General features: G+C 43.9%; 1 protein-coding gene and 1 long non-coding RNA gene across 3 annotated transcripts in view; one reads left to right on the top strand and one right to left on the bottom strand.

Moving 5' to 3' along the window:
- Window positions 1–3,131: 3,131 nt before the first annotated feature.
- Window positions 3,132–22,383, top strand: part of LOC135183957 (uncharacterized) — a 46,637-nt gene continuing 27,385 nt past the window's right edge. The window contains exons 1-2 of one of the 2 annotated variants that reach the window (XR_010305790.1): window positions 3,132–3,626; window positions 18,404–18,541. This is a non-coding gene — a long non-coding RNA (uncharacterized LOC135183957). The remainder of the gene's footprint in view (window positions 3,627–18,403; window positions 18,542–22,383) is intronic. The other variant, XR_010305789.1, reaches the window with a different exon arrangement.
- The window catches only part of LOC135183956 (vascular endothelial growth factor receptor kdr-like), a 157,954-nt gene continuing 147,500 nt past the window's right edge, over window positions 11,930–22,383 (bottom strand). Inside the window, exon 30 of the mRNA XM_064159343.1 lies at window positions 11,930–17,769. Within this exon, the coding sequence (XP_064015413.1) occupies window positions 17,565–17,769 (205 nt within the window). The 3' untranslated portion in view covers window positions 11,930–17,564. The remainder of the gene's footprint in view (window positions 17,770–22,383) is intronic.

Below are 22,383 nucleotides of genomic sequence, written 5' to 3'. Positions count from 1 at the left end.
AATATCAGCATGCTCTCACAGTTGGCTGTATCACTTTCTGGTTTCCTTGTCAGTTGTGCTGGATGCACAAGAGCATCAATTTGTGGGGCTTCTTGGAGAGAGACTGCAAAGAACTTTAGCATTGACTGTGGTGTATCCTGTAGGATGTTGCAGCATCTTAATGCAGAATCAATGCTACATTACTTCTTGTCTGTTCCTGCCAATACTTTCACATCTGGGAGCAGGGAATTGAGAGCTGTCAGTGAACCACTGAACCTGTGGTGTCTGCCAGCATCCTTGTTCTCTTCAGTCCCATGAGCTGAGGCAGAGGCTGCAGTGTGCACATTGTTGTTTGGCAATCTTAAACAGCACTTAACATCCCTTTAAAATCCATCTCCTTGAAAGCTTTGGCTGAGCTCCTTGTTTGTGGTGTGTATCACTCATGTGTCCATGGTGTAAGATCTGAAAGTACATTCTTACTCTTGATATGGCACAGGTTGATGGAAGCTCCTTAATTAAAGCCCTAAACTTGTAAACATCTTCGTTAAAGGCATAAACCTGTGCAGCTGTACAGTGCAGCACAGCTTTCTGAGTTCTCTTACCTGTGTTTGTACAAAAGGAATGAAGTGCAACAAAGAATCCCAGCATGGTGGTGTTGGAAGGGATGTCTGGAGATAATCTAGCTGAAGACCACTGATAAAACAGAGTCATCACAGGAGTTTGACCAGAATAATAATGTGCAGGTGAGTTTGGATTCTCTCCAGAGAAGGAGACTCCACAACCTTTCTCACCGCCTGCTCCAGGGCTTCAACATGCTCACACCAAAGAAATTTCTCCTCATGTTCAGATGGAGCCTCCTGGATTCCAGTTTGTGCCCATTGCCCCTTGTCCTGTCACTGGGCATCACTGGAAAGAGTCTGGCCCCATCCTCCTGGCTCCCACCCTTTACCTCTTGCTGACCATTGAGAAGATCCCCTCTCAGGCTGCTCTTCTTCAGGCTCAGCAGCCTCAGGTCTTTCAGCCTTTCTTATCCTTGATCCAGGCCCCTCAGCATCTTTGTAGCCTCTGCTGGACTCTCTCCAGTAGTTCTCTGTCTCTCTCGATCTGGGGAACCCAGAACAGGACCCCAGACTTCAAGTCTGGCCTCACTAGGGCCAAGTAGAGGAGGTGGAGAACCTCCCTCTGCCTGCTGCTGCTAGGTTGAAATGCCACACATTTTCGTGTGGCCATCAGAAATACTGGATTATGAAGAGTCAATACGCTTCCAAATCTTCTGTGAACAAACTACCTTCTGCAGGGAATGTAAATATTGAAGCTGTGTTAAAATTTCAGTGACTAGCTTTGTGATCTCTTTTATCTCTGAGAATCCTAACAAATATTCTTTGCAGGCAGATGTGACAATGGGTTTGGTTGTCTGGGAAGTGGTTGTTTTGTTTTGGTTTGCTTTGGTTTTCAATTCCATCCTGAAAATGCTTCCTGTGGTGCTGGCCTGCGCCAGGCCCCCTGAGTGAAGCCTACAAGGAGGCTGAAGAGTGACTGTTTCCAAAGGGCTGTGGAGATAGGGTGAGGTTTGTAATTGAGGAGTAGGTTTATGCGGCGAAATGGATCTCGTGGAGAAGGGTTAATCACAATATGAGGGGACACTGAGCAATCCAATGTGGATCAAAAGTGAGTGACCACTTCATATGTGTTACAGATAATATATGCATACATGTAAGGAGCTAAATGGCTGAACCTCTAAATACCCCATTTGCATGGTGCACCTACTTGCTGCTACAGCTGCAAACTGCAAACTTACTTTCTTATCTCATTCAGAGTTAGCTGGATTCTGCTCTGCTTGAGTTATTTGCTGACTCGTCGAGGACAGTGCCTCCCTGCCTAGTTATATTAAATGCTGCCTTTGTTTCTTCAATGTGGCCTTTGTTTCAGTGTGGCCTAGCACAGCCTTATTTTAGTTCTATATACTCATACTGCTTGCCCAGCTCTAAGTCATGTCCATTTTCCTGTGGCTATTCTGCAACAGGTTTAGATTGGATGTTAGGAACAAGTTTTTTTACTGTGAGAGTGGGGGGACACTAGAACAGGTTGCCCAGGGAGGCAGTGGAAGACCCATCTCTGGAGATATTCAAGGTCAGGCTCAGCAAGGCTCTGAACAGCCTGAGTTAGTGGAGGATGTCCCAGCTCACTGCAGGAGGTTTGGATTAGATGACCTTTGGAGGTCTCTTCCAACCCAAACCTTTCTTGGTAACCAATTTAGCATAGAATCAGTCAGGGATGGAAGGGACCACAAGGATCATCTAGTTCTTCCTCTTATGGGAGTTTTTCTCTAACATGAGATCTAGCTTATACTTATTTGCTCTCTCATGCAGAACCGTGCTAGAAAAAGAGCACTTTGCTTTGTCACTTTGTCACCAAGGGGCAAAAGTTCTAGCTTAGAGCTTTTACTTCCTGTGTATAAGAGCTGCTTTTGCCTGCCTGGCTCCAATTGTCTTCTTGCTCTATCATTTGCATTCTGGTATGACTTCCTAATGACTTCTTGATGATGGTGGAAAGAATTAACCAGCTGCCAAAATGCCTAATTATGGCCTCAGAAAGAAAAATCATGCAGGCAGTTGAGGACATGGATGGGCTCTGCTGTGGCCTGCTTGTCTAGCTTTAAGAACAGTAGCACTGCTCGAGTGTGATTTCACCTTCTCTCTCTTCAACCTGGGGCCTTTGTGGAATAAAAGGTTTTTTTTGGTGGCTTTTGTGATAGCCCTCAGGCATTTTTACTTCTTTGCACATCAGATGTGACAGTAATTTGAAAGCTTGGTTTGTACCTATTCCAGGGGCCACCTGTGCCATGAATGAACTGTCCCTGGTCTAAGTGTTTCCTAACCTCTTAAACTTTTCTGAGCCTTGGTGAGGTGTTTTTTTTTGTGTGTGTGACTAAAGATTATGTGTTAAACTTGAAATATCAGCATGGGGCAGGAATCTGTTGTGGAAAATGACTGGCTTGACTGAATAGGGAGCTCTTGCAGGGGCTCAGGAATAAAAGGAGAACCTATCACTTTTGGAAGGAGGGGCAGGCAGCACAGAAGAGTATAAGGATCTAGTTAGGTCATGGAGAGAACATCAGAAAGACAAAAGCCCAGCTAGAATTCAACCTGACCACTGCTGTGAGGGGTAACAAAGAAGGTTTTAAGAAATTGATTAACAACAAAAAGAAAGCCAAGGAAAATGTCCACCCTTTATTAGGTGCAGGAGGGAATGCTGCTATCAATGATGAGGAAAATGCTGAGGTGCTTAAAGTCTTCTTTGCCTCAGTTTTTAATAATCAGACAAATTATCCTCAGAGTGTTCAGCTCTCCCTAGACGGGGAGGAGCATCAACAGGTGAAAGCAGTTAATGGCATATTGTGCCCCCCTGGCCACTCACAAGCCAATTGGCTAAATGGGTTCCACCTGAGAGTGCTGAGCCAGCTCGCAGAGGAGCTTGCTGAGGATCTTACTCAGCTGTTGCCCATCATCAATCAGCAGTCCTGGCTAACAGGGGAAGTGCCAGACGACTGGAAGCAAAAGGGCTGAAAGGAGGGTCTGGAGAGTTGCAAGTCTGTCAGCTCGACTAGAGAAGATTCTGGAGTGTTTCTCCTTGGATGCACTCACAAGGTAAGTGCAGGATAAATGTTGGATTAGGTCTAGTCAGCATGGGTCCATGAAAGATAGGTTTTGCTTGAGCAGTCTCCATCTGTGACTGGGTGACCTGCCTAGTGGGTGAGGGAAAGGCTGTGGATGTTGTCCACCTGGACTTTAATAAAGCCTGTGATAGTGTCTCCCACGCTGTTCTCCTTGAGATCCTTGTGGCCCATGGCACAGCCAGGCCTGTTCTTTGCTGGGTTTGAACTGTCTGGAGGAGGGACCCAAAGTGTTATGATTCAGGGAGTTAAATCTGGCTGGCAGCTGGTTAGGAGCAGTGTCCCCCAGGGCTTGGTATTGGGGTTGATTCTGTTTAATATCTTTGTTAATGATTTGATGAGGGGATTGAGGGCACTGGCAGCAAGTTTGCAAACAACACTAGATTAAGCAGGAATGTTGTTCTGGTGGAGCATAGGAAAGCTCTGCAGGGAGCTTTGGGCTGTTAAATCAGTGGGCTGATGTCAGTGGAATGAGGTTTAACAAGACCAGGTGCTGGCTCCTGCACTTTGATCACAACATCCCCATGAAACACTACAGGCTTGGAGAAGAGTGGCTGGAAAGCAGCTAGGTGGAAAAGGGTCTCAGGGTGCTTGTGGATGGCTGAATGTGAGGCCAAAGGCATCTTGGCCTGTATTAAAACCAGTGTGTGCAGCAGGAGTAGGGAAGTGATTGTGCCCCTCTACTTGGCCCTGGTGAGGCCACAGCTTGAGTACTGTGTTCAGTTCTGGGCACCACAGTATGGGAAAGATGTTGAGGTCCTGGAGTGTGTCCACAGAAGAATAAGGAGGCTGGTGAGAGGTTTGGAGGGTGTTTGTATGAGGAGCAGCTGAGTGAGCTGGGGTTGTTTAGTCTCGAGAAGAAAAGGCTGAGGGCAGGTCTTATTGCTCTCTACCACTAGCTGAAAGGAGGTTGTAGTGACTCTGTTGGTCTCTTCTCCCAAGTAACAAGTGAGATGATGAGAGGAAATGAGTTTAAGTTGTGCCAGGGGATGTTTAGATTACACATTAGGGAAAAAAGTCTCTGCTGAGACTGGTGAGGCATTGGAACAGACTGCCCAGGGAGGTGGTGGAGTTGCCACCCCTGAAAGCATTCAGGAGGCATGTAGATGTGGTGCTTCAGGATATGGTTTGGTGATTATGGGTTCACCATGGCCACCTGGGCACACACTCACTCATGTTCTTCAGCTGTTGACTATTACCCTCAGGTCCTTGGCTGCTGGGCAGTTTCCAGCCACTGCCCCAAACCTGGAGCATTCAGGGGATTACTGTGACTGAATGTTTTCTGATATGTGACAGACTACACATTTTTGTCTTGTTAGTGTTGCACTGATATGAAGTATCCTATCCTCTTCTGGTTTTGTACAGTGTCCCTTGAACCTTTGTTGTGCTGCACATTCACCCACAGGTGGACTATAACATTTTACACAGAGATCCTCCACAGACCTGCCTGCAATGCTCTCATGGGCATGTGCTTTTTGTATTGGATTGGTTTGATTTGTTTTGGTAGTTTAGTTGCTGATCTCTCTCCCACAGATGAAGAGGAACATTGCTCTGGTTAATTGGCCAGGCACTGGAACAGGCTGCCCAAGGAGGTGGTGGGGTCACTGCTGTGGAGGTGTTCAGGGAACATGGACACACTTGACCTGCTGATATTAGAGGTCTTTTTCAACTGAAACTATTCTATGGTTCTGTTTGTTTATTTTCTTATGAACCACTTCCTAAGTACTCTTCACTGCTCTGGGCAAGCACAGAGAAACTTCTGCAATCAGTTGAATGCCCTGCTGCTAGAAAAGGAGAACCAAACCAGAAAGGAGTTCTCAGCCGAGTGAGGGGAAAGGTTTCTACTTTCAACTTTGAGTGATGTCTCTTCTTCGTAGCACTGTTGCTGAGCACTTTGCATAGAAACAGGGAAGGAGTGAATTTTCTGAAGGGCAAATTGTGGACTATATCTGAGAGAATCAAGTGGTCTGACTAGACACTAATCCAGATATCAGTGCAGCTTGGTTTGTTGAGTATCAGGGAGACTTAACTAAATCCTTGATGTGAGCAAAATGTATTAGAATCCCAGTGCCAAGGCTCTGCCTTTACCTAGATATTCAAACTACTATGAGTATTTGCTTTCCCCCTCACTGTATCAGATCAGGATAGGGCATCATGTGCAGGATTTGCATACTCTGCTCCATTTCTTTTTACTTACAGACTAGTAATTAGCATTATTTTTAATTGGTTTAAATACTCTGTACTGAGCAGGGTGAAAAAGAGATGGGTATTAGTCTTCATTCTGATTATCATCATATGGGGTTGGGGGGGCTGGAAGGAACCTCTGAAGTTCATCCAGTCCAACCCTCCTACTAAAGCAGGGTCACCCAGAGCAGCTTGCTCAGCATCACAATGTCCAGGTGGGTTTGGAATCTCTTCAGAGAGGACTCCACAACCTCTCTGGACAACATGCTTCAGAACCTTAACACCAAGGAAGCTTCTTCTGTTCAGGTGGAACCTCCTGGGTTCCAATTTGTGCATACTACCCCTCATACTGTCGCTGAGCACCACTGAGAAGAGTCTGTCCTCATCCTCTTGCTCCCTACCCTTTGGCTTTTGACAAGCATTGTGTAGATCCCCTCTCAAGCCGCTCTTCTCCAGGCTCAACAGCCCCAGGGCTCTCAGAGAGATGCTCCAGGCCCCTCAGCATCTTTTAGCCTCCCCTGGACTTCTCCAGTAGTTCGCTGTCTCTCTTGTACTGGAGAGCCCAGAACTGGACCCAGTACTCCATCTGTGGTCTCCCTAGGGCAGAGAAGAGGGAGAAGAGAACCTCTGTGACCTGAAATTCTTGCTTAAATAAACCCCCTGACCCCTAAATAATAACTAATGTCTCGGGGAATAGATTTTTGTCATTAATTGTACCACTGTAGAGATGGGAGGGATTCAGCATGATTTAAGGCAGTATTGCATCACTTTCTTTGCTTAAGGAGCTGTCATTTGCTTAAGTGTGCAGAAAATTTCTGCCTGTTCTTTGAATAAGTAAAATTTGTTCTTGAATACATTTGGAATCTACTTTTCTGTCTTTATCAGCTGGGGAGTTTTTTCTTTTAACTGAAAAACAGAGCCAGAGAGTACAGAACTGCACAGTCAGGGCTTCTCTCTCTGTGTTTGAGTGGAAATTCTCTCAAGGAAGTTTGCTGCAGGAGTAACAAACAGGTAATTCACTAAAGTGTGGAGAAGCACTAAATCACAGCCATCTCCAAAGCTGTCTATAGCATCACAGTTTCTTCTGTTCCCAATTTTTCCTTTCTGGAAGGAAATAATAGTGCCAAGGGAAGGAATGAAGCTAAAGACAACTTCAGTTTTTCTTTGCAGTCTGTTGGCATGTTCTGTTTATTAGAAAATCCTGAAGGCATCTGGGATCTCACAAATCCAGAGGTTAATATCAAGGCCAGTGTTGCATCAGCACAGACAAAAATCATTGAGCAGTGGAGAGATGCTGAGTCAGTTGGTGTCAGTGCTATGGTCTGATCCTTTCATGAATCGTTGTGATGATAGGAGAAATTATTGATGTCATCTCAAGAGCAGCTTGGAGTTCAGAAACAATCCATCAGATAGACAATAAGTAGGTTGTGATGTTTGGGTTCTGATCTAGGTGGTTTAGTGCTTAGGGAGATAATGTTTTGGCTTTAGTCTACCATCCTATCCTTCTTCCACGGGGTTGTGAAGTCGCATTACACTTCTATCTTCACATTGTGGGTGGCTTTTTGTTTGTTTCAGAAGCCTTGGGGAAAGAGATAGTAGTGACTTTTGTCCATTCCAGGTGCTTTAGAAGACATGATTAAGGAAGCAAATTACCTTGATCTGCCACACTCACAATTCTCACCCCCTTCCACCTGCTCTCCTTGCCTTACCCCTGCTTGTCTCTGTGGTTCTGTTCCATACTAAGATGGCTTGTGACATTCTAGCTTGGAGCATAAACAGTGGAAGACAGGATTTGAAAAATATACATGAATAAAAGGTCAAAACTCTCCCAGGAAAGAATGAAGTTCCTGGGTATTTCTTTAAATGCATAGTTATGAAAAGCAAATTAACCTTTGGATTTTGAGGAATTCACTGTGACAAGGGACAGGATTAAAAATAAACTGCTATTCCTAGTAAAGTGTCCAGAGATGCCCAGGTCTGTTCTCTTGGCCCTGAAGATCACCAAGTGTGTTGTCCTAGCTTTAAAAAGTCATGTTAATATCACCCACCCACAGCAGCCTGGAAGGGCATAAGGCACAGACCTGTGTATGGGAATTACAGGGCACTAAACCCAAGGACTTCATGATGCTGTTGGACTCTCTTCTCCTGCTGACAAATTGAAATGTTACAGTGGAAGTTCCTCCCTGGAAGTGTTCAAAACCAGGTTGGATGGGGCTTTGAATAGCCTGGTCTAGGGGAATCTGTCCCTGCTCAAGACAGGGAGGTTGTAACTACATGACCTTTAGGGTCTCCTCCAACCCAAACCATTCTGTGATTCTACGAAAGCTTTTCCCTTTCATCTGTCTTTCTATAGATTGCAAAGTTTTCACAGTAAGAGCTGAGAAGAAAATGATGAGTGTTTTTCCTTTTTCCACACAGCTGACTCAAAGAACAGCATATTATTGACAAATACATGATCTTTTTCCTCCACATGATCTGTAACACACATGATTCCTGTTTTGCTTGCAGAGAAGACTCTCAAGTTTCAAATTTTCTGGAGTACTGGGTCTAGTTCTGGGCTTCCCAGTTCTAGAAGGCTGGGGATCTTCTTGAAAGGGTACAGCAGAGGGTTATAAAGATGCTTAAGGGAGCAGAACATCTCTCTTATGAAGAAAGATTGAGGGACTATGGGCTTTTTAGCTTAGAGAAGACTAAGGGAGGATCTTCAGTGCTTATAAATACTTAAAGGGTGGGTGTCAGGAGGATGAGACTAGCCTGTTTTCAGTGGTGCCCAGTGACATGATGAGGTAGCAGGCATAAAGTTGAGCATAGGAAGATCCATCTGAACATGAGGAGGGATGAAGCACTGGAGCAGGCTGCCCAGAGCAGTAGTGGAGTCTCCATACCTCAAGTCATTCAAAACTGTCCCAGATGCCATCCTGTTTGACCTGCTATAGGTGAATCTGCTCTGGCAGGGAGGTTGGGCTGGATGATACCCAGAAGTCCCTACCCCTCACCATGATAGGATTCTGCATTCTGTTTATTCCCTTCTACAGGGACTGAGTATAGTTTCTCCTCACTGAGTTTTAATGAATACTAATTCATCAGGCTGTAATAATTGTGACTCATAACCAACTTCAGTATTGCTAAAAATCATGGGTGTAGTCATGGTCCTTTGAGAGCTTTAAGCTGAGCAGTGCAGCACAGTCAATGGGCAATGGTCAAGGTGCTGCATCAATCAAGTGATAAACAGTGATGGAAGCATCTCCTTAAATCTTTTGAAAGTCTTGGGCTACTTCATAGAATCATTGAGGTTGGAAAAGACCTCTAAGATGAATTCCAACTCTTGAATCAAGGCTACCATAACCACTAAGCTATGCCTGGAAGTGCTGTGTTTACATGGTTGTGTTTGGTCATTTTTCATGTTTCCAGGGTGTTTGAGACAGAATTTCAGGTGCTTTGTACACAGTGAAGGCCATCAGCAGTAGATAATTAGCAGCATTTTCCATTCTTTGAAAGCCTTTGCACTCCACAAACCATCATAAATTAATTTTTGTTGTGGGAGAAAGGAAATTTCCAGTCAGGATTTCCTAATGGATTATCTTCTCAGAACAAGAGGACACATCCTCAGGCTGCACCAGGGGAAATTTAGGCTTGAGGTGAGGAGAAAGTTCTTCACTGAGAGAGTCATTGGACACTGGAATGGGCTGCCCGGGGAGGTGGTGGAGTCGCCGTCCCTGGAGCTGTTCAAGGCAAGGTTGGACGTGGCACTTGGTGCCATGGTCTAGCCTGGAGCTCTGTGGTAAAGGGTTGGACTTGATGATCTGTGAGGTCTCTTCCAACCCTGATAATACTGTGGTTCTGTGATGTGGCCATTAAACCATGTGCCAGAGTGCCATGGCCACATGTTTCTGGAACATGGCTAGGGATGGTGACCGTACCACCTCCCTGGGCAGCCCATTCTGGTGCCTGACCACTTCTACATCATGTATGCCAAAAATAAGGGCCAGAGGTATTATGCACCCTGGTCAAGACCCAAGAGGGAAACCTTATGTTTCTTGATTGCTAATGCTGTCTTCCTCCTCCCAAAACTCTTTTCCCAAGATCTGCCACAACAAACTTGCCTTCCACAAGCTGCACATGGCAAACCAGAGTTCATTTTGTGCATTTTCCTTCCACCATTTAATCCATTAGTTTCTCCATGAAGGAGACTCCATATTGCCTGGCATACGATGACTCACAACTTATATAAGTAACCAAATCATTTCCTAGTTTACAGAGAAGAATGTTCTTGCTAGTTATGTGACTGAAAGGAGATTGCTACATTTCAAATGACATGTATAATTTAGACACTTCTAAGACTGTGTTTGGAACAGGGAATGAAGAGAAACTGAAGTGTTTGAAGTGACTGGAGTGCTTCTAAGTTTTTAATGTCACTAGTGAAATGCACAGACCAATAACTTTTAAGGCTGTGCTAATGGAAGAATGCTTCTGAAACTCTAACACTTTTTTTTTTCTCCCACTTTGTAATAACAGTATTTATTTTAAGACAGAAGTAGAAACTGGAATTTTTGTCAGTCTGTAAAAGCCTGCAGAAATCTCTTGGCTTTTCTGCCAGTAGTTACCTGCTGTGCCACCAAAAGGGAAGAAGGAAAGGGGAAATAGTATTTCAGCTGGTAAGGGAAATGACATGCCTGCTGCCCTTGGCTATTGTTGGGGGACTTTTTCTTCTCTTCAGCCTCCTCAATGCCAGACTTTAACTAAAACATTAGAGCATGGAATAATCTAGATTTCAGCAGTGCACAGTTTATTCAAATGAAACTTTAACACTGTCATGGCTATGGTTTTGGATGTATTTAGCTGTGTTCTTGGTAGAATGTTATGGTAAACTGAATTAAACCCTGTTTTGGAGTTCCTGGTTCTGAACAATGCCCAGATGCTTCCAGGTCCTGTGGATTATTTTCGCAGACTTATGTACTTACATGCTTTGGTTAGCATGGGACTGTCCTGGTCTGAGCTGGACTGGCACTGATGCTGGTCAGGATGGAACTTCCCAGCTCAGACTCTACTCACTGAAGCACTTTCTGAAGTTCAGGACAGGTTTGCACAGCCCGGGACTGCTTCTAACAGGGACAAGCTGATGGGGAGAGCTCCTGCCAAAGGCTGGGCTGCAGAAAGGCTCTGCCTTAGCCTTGCTTCTGGGCACTCCAAGGGCACTGCCACATCTTGTACTCCACTTTGAGGTGCACAAAGTCAGAGGTGGCACCTGTGGGGAGGAGCAGATGGGGCTGGTGACCCTCAACTGCCCAACAAGAAATTGCATCCCATGGGTGGCATCTTCAGGACTCTGCTGAGGGATCTTGGGGTCAATTTTAAAATGTCAGCATTTGAGGAGGACCATGTTCTGCCTCCCATCTCAATCAGTGTGTTCTTGAATCCACTTCTAGAATCCAGCTCCTGAATCTGGTTCACATCTGCTGCCGAGTCCAGTCTGGAACTTGCCCAGTGTCTGCCCCCAGCATCACTGATGTCAAGGGTGATGTCATCGCCATTAGGGGTTGGGTTCCGTCTTGATTTGTGTCCTTTTTTCTCTGTTTCATTGATTTTTCTTCTTTACATCCCAGCTGGCTTAGTTTCCCACCCCATCACTCTCTCCTTTCTTCCCTCTCTCTTTGCTTTAGGAAGTGGAGGGGTTCATGGAGAGCCTCTGGCGCTACTCTAGTGGCCATCCCAGATAAGACTCTTGGCAGAGTCTTACTTGAACTGCAGAATTGTGATTCTATCTCAGCTTCATTAACTTATTTCAAATTAAACCAGACAGCAGTCTCTGTTTCATGGCCCTTTCTTGGTGGCAGCTAGGTTGGTGTATATCTTCAGTACACCAGGCCAGCATCTTTTGACACCTGTGAATCTTTTAATCAAGGTAGTGGTTAAGATGCCTCTGAGCAATGGCAGTGTGGCTGGGCTTGTGTCCCAAAGTTTGAACAACCTCTAGAAATTAATAAGAGATCTATTCCTTATAGGAACCTCTTCAAACTGCTGCATTTTTTACTTCTATTCTGCTTCAAGGACAAGACTTTTCAAGCTGAGAGATGACACAAAGGAGCCCTGGGCTGTATAAATATAGAATCTGTTTATTTCTTTATTTTTGGTTAATAGATACAGTACAATTTTTGACTACATAAGAAAGCATTGATTTCAGTGCATACATTCTTCAGGCAGGAACATGGCAGACAAATGTTTCTTTAGTGTTTAAGTCCCAAGCTACTGGGGTTTTCCCACTTTCTAGTAGCTGCTTTGACAACTCAAGGTCTAAGGAAAAAAGTTGATTAGTGAGGAGGTGCTGGCTCTTGTGGCACAGGATTATGAGGTGAAGCAAGGGGACATTGCTCAGTGCACACCACAGTGGTCTCTCTGGAACTACAGCCCAGACTTGGGGTCCAAATGTCCCAGTCCAGCACACTTTCTATGCTGATATAAAACCAACACACATCAACCAAACAAGCCAGTGCTTGGGCTCAGCACTTACGTCTTATACAGTGATGGACTCTCGAGAGGGTTAAATCCAGAAGTCCTCCCTGAATGTTGCTTGCCTAAGGTGGTGCTGGTGTCATTACTTTCTCCAAAGTCTTTCTGGGTTTTTGTGACATAGTATAAAATCAGGAAGATTAACCTTGAGGTTTGGCCATTGCTATCTGTAGGGAGGGACAAAAGAATTCTTTCTGCCTGTTGTATTTATCATTCAATTTGTGATAAACTTACAGGCTAGTTTCCAAATATGGTCTTGATCCTGGCTAAATCCTGTGTTTAGAAAAGTCCAATGGTCCTTTAACCTTGGACTAGATGACTTCTAGCAGTCCCTTCTAACACAAACCAGTCTACAAGTCTATTACTTGAAAGTTTACAATGCTTTAGTAAGCAGTTAGTAAATTAGAATTGAATCTATTTGGTTTGGGGGCAAAAAAACAGGCAAACACAACACATCAGGAACCAGTTGAGAAAGCCATTAACAAAAGAGTATTTGTCCCATTAAGGAGGATCCAACCATTCAAAACTAGCAACTGTGTGCTAACATTTTTGGTGTTTCTAAGTTGTGAGATTTTGCTCCATCCTGTTTAGATTTAGAGGTGTAGGTGGAATTGTGAAGGAAATTGTTGTGGAATCTGGTATGTTAGGGATAGTCATTAGGAGATGTGCATGCAGAGATGTGGTGCTGAGTGATGTGGTTTAGCACCAGACTTAGTAGCATTAGTTAATGGTTGGACTCTATCTTAAAGGTCTTTTGCAAGCAAAACCATTCTATGGCTTTTGAGTGTTGTGCAGTTGGTGCTGGTGGGAGCCAGAGTCCACTGATCTGAGCCTACATGCTTCCAGCTGCAACAGGGACAGATCAAACTTGTAAAGCAAGAGAGGATGTGACAGGGCAGTGCCAACACTCAGCCTGACGGATCACAGGGAAGTCAAACTGTTGACTGGCTGGTTACAGGCTTACATAGTAACAAACATTCCTACAGTGTACAAGAGCATAAAGACTAAGAGAAGTGCCTGATGTCCTAGGTTATCTGTGATTGTCCAACCAGGCTGGGCTCTAACTAGGTTATCTAAGTGTTTGCCAAGCAGGCGAGCTGGAGAGAAGTGTTTGCGCTGGTGGGATGGCTTAAGCAGAGCACTTTGTGTCTGCAGGCAACCCTAAATGTATGTCTTCAACATTCAGTGGTTTCATGTGAGACTATTACTCAGGCTTTAGGTTTTTATTTGACCTTGATATCCTGAGTAAATGATGTGGGCCCAATGTTTGGGTTATGACCTTCTTCCCGTGAGGATAACTTGGACAAACTTAGGAGCAAACTTATTGTTTGGGTGATACTTAGAGAAAGATAAGATTCAAGTAGATGGTCACCAAAGCTTTGTTTTTTTCCAGACACCATTATTGAAAACAAATAGATTAAAAAGCTTCTCTCTTTTAAGGGAAGATACAGAAAGGCTTCCAAACAAAGCAATATAAACTAATTTTCCCTGCCTGTGTTAAAAAGCGTTTTCATGTGACAAAAGCTTGCTTTATGTTGTCGTGTTCAGCCTCTGTGAGAGCAGGGAATAGCGAAGTGAAATGAGTCCTCTACTTGATCTTATTCAAAAGGTAGAGAAAAGAGTTTCAACAGGTCCCTGAAAAAAACAAGCAGATGAAAGGTAAAGAGGAGAAGAGGGGAAAGCAGACTGTTAAAACACCAGCCTGAACAAAAACATGCAGGTGAAGGCACTTATCCTTGGTCACCTATGTGTCAGGTGATTGTTGGAGAAGACAATATATCTCTATGTTGAGCTCTGAGTTCCTTTGCCCTACTTTGTGGTTGCAAGAGGGCAAAACAAGTAGGAGTAAGCACCATTTAAAGAAAAGAAAGGTAGGTGTTAATCCCAGGTGTCATTGAACTCAGGTTAGATAAAGCAGGTGGCTGCCAGGAGTGGAATGAGAATCCCTGAGAAGTCTGAAAAAATGGCCATCAGCACATCAGTTAAACAATTTGGCCCTTTCTGATCCTCTGGCTGATGGACCAGCCTTTGATTGAAGCAGGCAGTGAAAATTCCTCACTTACCATGATCTGCATGGTAACACTTGAAGGAATGAGACAAACCTGCCAGATTCTGCCAGATCCCTGTTTCCTAACCAGAACTAAACATGGAGAAGTGAGAGCCAAGAGGAGAACTGCTATGAAATGGCACTAGTAGGATACTGTAAACTGGAGCCTGGCCTGCAAGCATTAGTGAACTGTTTAGTAAGGATATGTAACTCTGTTATGTCTGGTTATCTCTCTCCTTTGGACTAAGATGTTGCACATTTTACCAAATAAATGAATCACTCTATTTGTTTCTACTGAGTAAACTATATACATCACTGTAAGAAAAAGCACAATAATTAAATTAAGGGAGGAGAGCAAAGGACAAACAAAATATTAGTAAATGCAATAGGAGACTTATGTTCAATAATACTTTTCAGGTAATACTTTTGCTTGTTACATTTACTATAAGGAGGAAAAATAAAATAAATCTTCCACTCAAAGCAAACATTGGAAACAGCTGCCCAAACATCAGTCACTTGCAGTTTCCAGGACACTTGAAGGTGGTTAGCATAGGGGTAGAGGGCCTCAGCTCTTTGAGGAAGTGACCATCCCTTCTGCTCCAAGTGGCTACTGCTTTCACCACTGCAGAGGAGCCTTCGGTTTTTAAGGAGCTGTCAGTGCCACCAGGGTTACAAAACATGTCTGGAGCACTTGAGCCTGTTTTCACATCACCTGAAAAAAGCTATTCCCATAAAGAGACCTGCATCTGTTTGGGTCCCACTCAGGAAACATGCTTCAGGTTCTTCTGGAATGAGAGAAGCCTCCACAGCTCATTTTTGAAGTGAAAAGTTGATCCACTCAGTTCTTCCAGAAGCAGGCAGTTCACTCAGCAGCGTTTCCCATTCTTTCTCAAAACACAGCGCATTCAAGCAGGCTTTTATCTCTGTCTCTACTTTAAAGTTCTTCAGCAAAGACTTTGAAACACTATCACTTGCTTACCCTCCAGAACAAGGCACAGTAACAAACCACTCACACTGATGCTATCAACAGCAGAACCAGACAAAACCTCTGCACCTTTTCTCTTTTCCACGTGAATAAATTACTCCCAAAAAATGGTGGATTTGATCAGAGCTGCAGAGAGATAATTTACTGTGTGATGGAAAAACTGATCCAGCGAGCTTTCTGAGGCTCACCAGATGAATTCTTTCCCAGTAATTTCTTCTGTTATGTGACCAGTTCTTACATAAGAGCTACTAAAATACAAAGACGTGCAAAAATGACCATAAAGCAACTACAGACCACAGCAGATCCCCTGTGAGCAAGGCGCTTGTAAGTTACTGCAGGTGATTTCCTTAATACGTTGAAGCTGAAGTCAAGGAGAAGTGCAGTTCCTAAGAGCCTGTCCTTCAGACGCTGTAGCATTCACAGTTAACATGCTGTGGGGTTTGGAGGTTTTGCTCCCCCTGTGATGATACCTGAGGCTTGTTTGTGTTTACTTCACTGTAACCGACTGCAACCCATCATCCAGAAATGTTTTCTCTGCTGCTGCGAGGGTGTTGAGGTTGTCTTCACCACGGTAACAGAATTGTTTTGCAAGTGTTGGAGGAGGTTTTTGTTTTCTTTTAATGTATAATCGTGAAGAAAAACCTTTTTTTTTTTTTAACTGAAGTAATCTAATCAGTGTCAAGTCTAAGAAAAGGAAAGTGTTGTGTTGGGCAAAGTCATTTACAGACTTGGGTTTCTAATAGGAGTTTATAGCCTTGACTGTCAACAAACATCTTTCTCATCCTGGCTTTTTCTACTCGCAACCTAGATGCTTCTTCCCTTCCTACGTTTCTGAAGTCAGCTCTGATTGTTATGCAGCACATTAAATGACAAGGATTGTTTGCCCATTTTTGATGTTGCTGAGTATATATGTGATATGCACAGGACCTGGGTAGGTGTACTTGCAGACCTACAGTCCCTGCCAGCTTTTGGGTGGGGGGCAACATACTTTAATTTCTCAAATGGGAGAATCTAGGAGCCTTTCATGAGGAGGCTGCAAAAAAAACTTTGGGTAATCGTGAACCCATGAAGGGTTTAGTCGCAGAGGACACTGCCTGTCACACCAATTTTCACCTTGGCCAGACAGTTAGATAAATGCATCACACATGTGAGTTTAGCATGGGCTGCTATTCCCAGGATCCAACTGTCAGCCACCACAGAATCTCAAGGAAATGCTTTTTTGTTGTTGGTTTCTTTTTAGTAAGTAGCTTGTGCGCAGAAATGAAACTAAAATGCTGCTACCTAGCTGATACACATATATTTAGGTGTAACTCCTGTGTTGATAATGAGTATCCTACACACCCATGCAGTGGCAAATTCTGCCCATTTAAACCTAAGAAAGTTGTTTTTTCAGGCAGTGATTTTGTTTGTTTCTTTTCACCTTGCAATCATTATAGATGCATCTCCATCAAGGTTCCCTATTGCATGTGTGCTAAATAAATTGCTGTTTGAATGAGCAGAAAACACACAGAAACAGATTTAATCACATAAACTGCCCTGGTGGCCTGAAAGGTGAGCCTGCCTCATGATACAGGAGTGCTATCTGCCTTCCCTCTGCCATATCAATTTTTAGGAGGGCATCTTGTGGGCAGTGGAAATGATTCAATCATAAATTGCAAGTAAAATATCCTGGATTTCAGAAATCTTTGTAAGGGATGTTGTTTCAGTTTGGGATATTTCCAAACTCAAAGCATTGGTGGTGTTTTCAGCTGATCTCTTACAGCATCCTGCTGAATGATTCCTGCAGGATGTGTGCAGGGCCAGTGGAATAAATCCTGCTTTCACAGCTAGCTTGACATGGCTCTCAGTGACTCTTATGGAGCAAAAGGTGCATGAAGGAACTTGTAAATCTGCATGTGTCAATGAACAGTCCCAGCCAGGGGAGGAAGAAGTGGAAGCAATTCAGGGTTACTGCTCCTACTGATGGTTCTGACAGCCAGAACTTGAGTTCTGCAATAGGCATTTAGAGACAGCAAAGAAGATGCTCTTAAAATGTTTCTCCACATCAGAGATGTGTCAGAAGAAACACATGAGCCATCATCCTGTCAGATTTCCCTTCTGTTGTCACCTAGCCTCTTTATCCAGGCATGGAGGCATGTCAATCTAGTGTGATTGAGAAGAGCAAGATGCCCAGTGTCAGGCTGGGCTGATTACACTGGAGGGGCTGAGTAGTGAACAACAGAGTTGTAATCTGGAGGTGGGCTGTGGCATTCCAGGTTTGGATCCATTGGAAGGAGAACAGAGTCTTCCAGTGTCAAGTCCATGTTGTCCTCTTCTACCTGCACTGCTGGCTGGTATTTGACAGCCTCGTGGTCAGACAATATGGATTCTTTGCTCTTGCTCACAGCTCTCCGCCTGTTGAGAACAAACAACATCATATGTAGATCCTGCTCCATAAAGCTTTGTTTCTCTGTAATTAAAGGTCAGATTTATATATATATTTAAATAAAGGCATTTCATTTCACCTTTGCATCACCCTGTAAGACAGCTCTGTTACTGCTCTGATAAGAAAATTGAATTAAGTATTTCAAGTAATGTTTTAAAAGTAGACTTAGGAGTAAACTCAGGAGTCTTGGTTCAGCTTAGCACATTTCACTGCACTATGCCTTTTATGTCTATATAGACACACCTTAGTTATAAATACACCTGTCCTGTCTATGCAATAATCTCTCTCACTGTTCTGGCACAGGTCAGTAAAATTTTGACTTTATGAACGCAGAACTGAAGGCTTTGACTTTAAGCATAATAAAGAATGAAATAATGACTAACCTATGACATACTCCAATGTAAAATGATACTGAAGGCAAAAGCATGTGTCAGAGGTGCTCTCAGTGCAGGGCAAAATCTCTCTTGTATTCTCTAGCTCTTTAAAATGACTGAGCAGTAGGCTGGTGACAAGCAGCACTTTCCTGCATTACAACTGCTGGCCTGTGACTGATGCTATTAAAGAGAGCCAGCTTTCATTTTCTGCTGTCTTCCCTTATTATAGGTGATGAAGGCAGTGGGAGAGAAGGAACTTGCATCACATGGAGCACCCTCAACATTAAAAATAGGAGAACCCAAGAGAGGATTTGTAGCAGAAGGTGACCTCCAGGAACGGCAGGTGTTGCGGGGCAGAAAAAAAGAGGTACTTTTTGTCATAGGCTGTCTTTAAAGTAGTGTTCTGTTAAGCCTTCCATCTGAAGAAGTGATTAGAGAGGTCTGGATAATTGAGAATTAGTTCTCCAGAGGATTCCAGTGTGAGAATGATTTTTGAGCTTCTCCAATTTGCTTAGGACCCTTAATGTGCATTTCTTTGGGACAAGCCTCACTGATAGTACCATTGCTTGTGTCTTGGTTCAGAATGATTATGGATATGCCTGGCAGTGCTCAAGCACTTTGTGTAGTCCATATGTGTTCTAGTATAAAGTTACACTTAATGACCCTAAACCAAACCCAAATAATCAGCAGTGGATCAAATAATTTTATCTGTACTGCTGCAGTGCTTATAATCCCCAACCACTGATCTTGGGTTCAGCATATGATGCTTTAGAAAGAAAGCAAATGTAGTTCCTGCACTAGGAAACAAAATCAGAACTGAGGAATTGGAGGAAGTGAGACATAAATTGTGACTAAGAAAAGTAGCAGCTCCAGGACGTCAAACCTGTAAGCTGCCACATTTCTGTGATGGTGCAGCAGTGAGAGCTGCTGCAGGGTTAGGAGCAGGTTGATGCATAGTGTGACAATTGCTGAAAACAGTAGCCCAAGCTCCTCCCAGCTATGAATGGGGAAAGTTCTCCTGCTGGGTTATACTACTCTGACTTCAGAAGGTGTGTTATCTTGCCTCTGAATATGGAACCTATCAAAAACTTGAGTGTTCCCACACACTGCAGTTGTTCTTGGCCTGACTGGTGAAACTAGTGTCAGTGTTTTCACTTACAATACTTGCTGACTCTAGAAAGGTCATGGGTGAGAGCAGAACTCTGATTTAAGACCTAAGCACAACCATGCTGAACAGCCTGTAGGGTCCATCTGTAAATCATCTATCCCTGCAGTTCTTCTTGGGAGAGTGTGTGGAGTAGGTGATGCTCTGTATATGATAGTCTGTGAAGTTAGCAGCTGAGGGAACTAGAGTTGTTTATCCTGGAAAACAGGAGGTGTGGGAGACCTCCTTATTCTTTACAGCTCCCTGAAAGGAGGTTGGAGCCAGATGGGGGTCAGTCTCTTCTCCAAAGGAACAAGCCACAGAATAAGAGGAAACAGACTGAAGTTGTGCCAGGGCAGGTTTAGGTTGGATATGAGGAACAATTTCTTCCTTAAAAGGGTTGCAAAGGCTGGTCCAGACTGCCCAGGGCAGCAGAGGAGTTCCCAACACTGGAGGACTTTAGAAGCTGTGTAGATGTGGTGCTGAAGCACATGGTTAGTGGTGACCTGGCAGTGCTGGGTTAATAGTTGCACTTGAACTTAAAGGTCTCTTCCAACTAAAACAATTCTGTGATGCTATGAAATTCAGACATAACAAACAGTTACAACCCTAATCAGCTGCAACAGGAGTTTGGCTGCTTTGTGTCGGCCAATGTTTGCAAGCTGTGGTGGCTTTTGCAGCATGTTTTTATTTCTAGCTTTGTCTCTAGGAAGTGAACTCGGGACCACTGAGTTGTAAGAGCCAGCCTCCTGTGTCTTGAACACATAGGAAAAGCTTGAGTCCTCTGGCTTCTAAAATGCTAAGGCATTGATTCCAGGTTAAAGCTAATGCGACTGTGCCTTTAGGCTTGCACAAGTCATTGTGACCAAACCTCCTGAATGGCAAAGCAGAAAGCCTAAAGTAAGCTTGAGATCGTCAACAAAAACGTAGCACATTCTGCTTTCCCAATCCAAGATTCTCCTCTTTGTCCAGAGGAAAATGTAAGTGGACTCTTCTTCTGTATACTCTACATTTGGCAGCAGTCTCTTTCTATACACACACACACATTTGCTCTGTAGACAAATTCTTCCCTGGTGTGAGCAATGGAACCACAGTTTTGTTTTACTGTTTATTTATGTGTTTTTGGGTTTGTTCCTCAGTTCTATTGACTCGTGTCAGACAATTTCATGGATGCTCTGGCTTCTAATTTGCCAGGTATTAAAGTTGTCATTGGAGACAGAGAGAAGCTTGAAACTATCAATTTAACTTGGCCCTTAGCCTGCATATCTCAGAGTGATGGAGAAAAAGAAACGTTATTAGGGTTTAGTTTGATCACAGAATGAGGAATTTTCAGACTCATGCAGACTCCCAGCAAGTGTTCTTGTTAGAATTCTGCCCCTGGCTATTCGGGAATGACTTTGCCTATCACCAAAATCATGCTGGTGTTTGAAGGAAGACTCTTAAGAGCTGACAATCTAGTATTTGCTCAGAAGACAGAAAGCTGATGAGTTAGGTCAGAAGCAAGTTTTGCCATTAACTGTCTTAATGGCAGACCAAAATACAATTCAATTCCAAAACTTCCTTTTATCTTCATGCATTTTCTAAATTAAAGCTAGCCAAGGATCTTTGCATTTTCCCCTTTCATGTTCTGTGTTACTGATACTTCAGTCTTGTTCTCAGTGACAGAGAAGTGCACATATGCTTGGGCTGTATGTTGGGAAAGCAGACTGCAGCATCCCTTTCCTGACTGTCCTTGAAAACTTATTTGCTGTTTAGAAAGAGCCACACTGAACCAGGCATCCGTCTTCCCTCTGGTCCCAGTCGGTACTTGATGCTTCAGAGGCTAGCAAAACCCCTTTATGCCCTGAGCCAAATTTACCACCCTGTGTAGGATAGAAAAAAAAATCTCCCTGAGCCCCACTGATAAACACTTTCTGACTGGAGGCATTAGGTTTGATTAATCACACAATTATGCAGCTACAGAAGTTAATAATGGTAAGGTAATGAAATAATTTCATTAAAAGCTAGCCATTACTTGGTTCAGTGCTTCAGGGTTGGCAGTATGCTGCCCCAAAAGTGTTTCCTTGCTAGCTGTGTCTGACTCCTGAGTGCTGCAGCTGCAGGAGGTGATAAAAGAGATGTTCAGTTTGGATAAGGCAGCTCCTAACTGTGAGTGCCTCAGCCTGATCCCACCTGACTGTCAGTGTTCTCACCACAGCACAGGACTGAAGATTAGCTGTGTGAACACTATGGCATTCCACTGAAACGTGTCTGCTCGCTGAGCCATGCTGGTGAACCTGAAACCTTGCTTGTCCTTGCAAGGCTGTTTACTGTTTGGGGCAGGGCAAGAGGAGACAAAAGAATTCAAGCACTGCCATTTCCTGGTCTCAAATAGGTTTTGCAATCTACAGGACCCTCTTTCCTAAAGGACACGCTTCTGTGGAGTGCTGGTTGGGAGAACATGTTCTGCAGAATTTGGTGAGCTGCTTTAGCCTTGTTGCATAGACTTGGACTAGAGTTAGCCAAGGCTAACTGGACTCCTCTCAGAAAGATACCTACAAGCTAGGGAGGTTGATGAGGGGCAAGTACAAAAGTGACAAAAGCACTGGAGGAACCAGCACTAGAAGATTTGATACTAAAGGGACATGGTTTAGCACCAGATTTGGTAGACCTAGATAATGGTTGGACTTGATTTTAGTTATTCCACAAGATAAGAAGAATGCAAGCCAATAGCAGCAAATCTATTAAGAGTGACTTTTGGAATTGGCAACAAGTACTACTGTGCCTCAGTCTGTGTCATGTCCTTGAGCCTGGTGCCTGTGTTAAATGTAAAACCAAAGGAGGTAGAGTGATCTACTGGTGTGGACCCTGTGTTGGCAGCTGAATGTCTGCAAACCAGACTTCAGCAAGCAGCCTGAACATCACCAAGTCTAGGCTCTGCTATTGCATTCACATGTAGTGGCACAGTGTACTTAGGAGATCTCATGACCCAGACACAAGCTTGGACAAGCACCTGTTAGGATGATTCTGTGGGTAGTGAGAGCCAGTAGCACTTTTCATTGTGCTGTGTGAGATTTCCTGCTGCA

This window comes from Pogoniulus pusillus, chromosome 19 (genome assembly GCF_015220805.1).
Source record: "Pogoniulus pusillus isolate bPogPus1 chromosome 19, bPogPus1.pri, whole genome shotgun sequence".
Taxonomy (NCBI): Eukaryota; Metazoa; Chordata; class Aves; order Piciformes; family Lybiidae; genus Pogoniulus; species Pogoniulus pusillus.
This window is presented reverse-complemented; position numbering and strand designations above follow the sequence as displayed.